Source organism: Rhagoletis pomonella, unplaced genomic scaffold, assembly GCF_013731165.1.
Source record: "Rhagoletis pomonella isolate Grant_MI unplaced genomic scaffold, Rhpom_1.0 Rhpom_scaffold_00003, whole genome shotgun sequence".
Taxonomy (NCBI): Eukaryota; Metazoa; Arthropoda; class Insecta; order Diptera; family Tephritidae; genus Rhagoletis; species Rhagoletis pomonella.
In genome coordinates this window covers 14,419,302-14,420,930 of record NW_023458557.1, presented here as the reverse complement: position 1 = coordinate 14,420,930, position 1,629 = coordinate 14,419,302, and the positions used below count along the sequence as shown (strand labels likewise).

Genomic DNA, 1,629 nt, shown 5'->3' with positions numbered 1-1,629 from the left:
CTACGTCCGGATACACACTAAATGACATTACTTTAACTGGAGAAAAAATTCAGCTAGATATTACCGACAGTCTGCTGTGGGTACGTCAACACAAGTATGTATTCGCAACGGATATCACGAAAATGTACCGCCAAATTATGGTACATGAAGATGATTGGCACCTCCAGCAAATTCTTTGGTTGGATAACCAGAACAACATCACGCCATACCAGCTGACGACAGTAACATATGGCACAAGATCAGCTCCGTATCTGGCAATTCGCGTTTTACTTCAATTAGTTGAAACAACAACAACCAAAAAGGAAGTAATTATCCTTTAGCTTCGGAAGCAATAACAAAGGGCAGATATGTTGACGACATCTTTGGTGGAGCTGATGATCCTGACACTTTAGAAATTGCAGTCTTCAAGCTCTTTATCATCAATATCATTCGACGACTGCACTACCAAAATACTCGGATTAAATTGGAATCCTTCAACGGATAACTTCAACTTCACGTCACAATCGAGGAATTCAGGATCCAAAATGACAAAACGGCTCATAATGTCTGAAGTAGCTCAGATATTCGATCCACTGGGATTCGTTTCTCCAACTACGGTGCGCACCAAAATGCTATTGCAGGAGCTCTGGTTGCACAATGGCTAAACATTAGAGAAGATCTGCGATATCTAGACAAAGTATCACTTCCAAGATGGATATCCACATACCGACAGTCATTATGTGAATTGCACGGATTCTCTGATGCATCTCAACTAGCCATGGCTGCAGCAATCTACATAAGAATACAATCGCCGTCCACAGGGCCCACAATCTCACTACTCTGCGCAAAAACTAAAGTAGCACCACTCAAGAAACTCACGATCCCGAGGCTAGAATTAAATGCTGCGCTAATTCTGGCCAAACTTCTACATTATGTTCGAGCTACACTTCATGTGAACATAGACTCTATTCATTTGTGGACGGACTCATCAGTGGCACTTACGTGGATCAATTCTAACACAGCCAGATGGAAAGACTTCGTAAGGAATAGAGTTCTTCAAATTCAAGATCTGGTGCCTGACGCGAAATGGCATCATATTCCAAGTAAGGACAATCCAGCTGACTGCGCATCAAGAGGCATCAACACTTCACAATTAATCAACAATACTTTATGGAGGACGGGACCCACCTGGCTCTCTAAGTCAACGAAACATTGGCCAAAGCTACAACCTCTCCATGATCAGGCCTGCACCTTGGAAGCACAGCCTGGTCTATCATTCGTTGCAACGACTTCAACAAAACCACCTCAATGGGATCTCATTAGCAGGTACTCTAGCATATTTAGACTCCTAAGAATCACTGTTATTATCTTCAAAGCAACGTCAAGACTCAAAAGAGTACCAGATCCCTGCACATCAATCACTCCTAATGACTTAGAAAGAGCAAGAAAATTCTGGGTAAAGTCAACCCAAGCAGCATATTTCGCTCATGAGCTTAAGACACTGTCAGCAAATCAAAAACTTCCACATACTCATGTATTAAGCCGTCTAACCGCCTTCATCGATGAAGAAGCAATCTTAAGAGTTGGAGGACGACTTCATAGCTCTCAGCTGGATCCTGAAAGCAAGCATCCTGCAATCTTGCCAAAAAA

At 42.5% G+C, this 1,629-nt stretch overlaps 1 protein-coding gene across 1 annotated transcript; it reads left to right on the top strand.

Annotated features, from left to right (window-relative positions):
* Positions 1 to 257: 257 nt before the first annotated feature.
* Positions 258 to 1,629, top strand: LOC118735037 (the record flags this gene model as incomplete). Its single annotated transcript, XM_036464628.1, is given in 1 exon segment — positions 258 to 1,629. A coding segment is annotated over 1 exon segment (872 nt), but the record flags the coding sequence as incomplete, so codon positions are not given.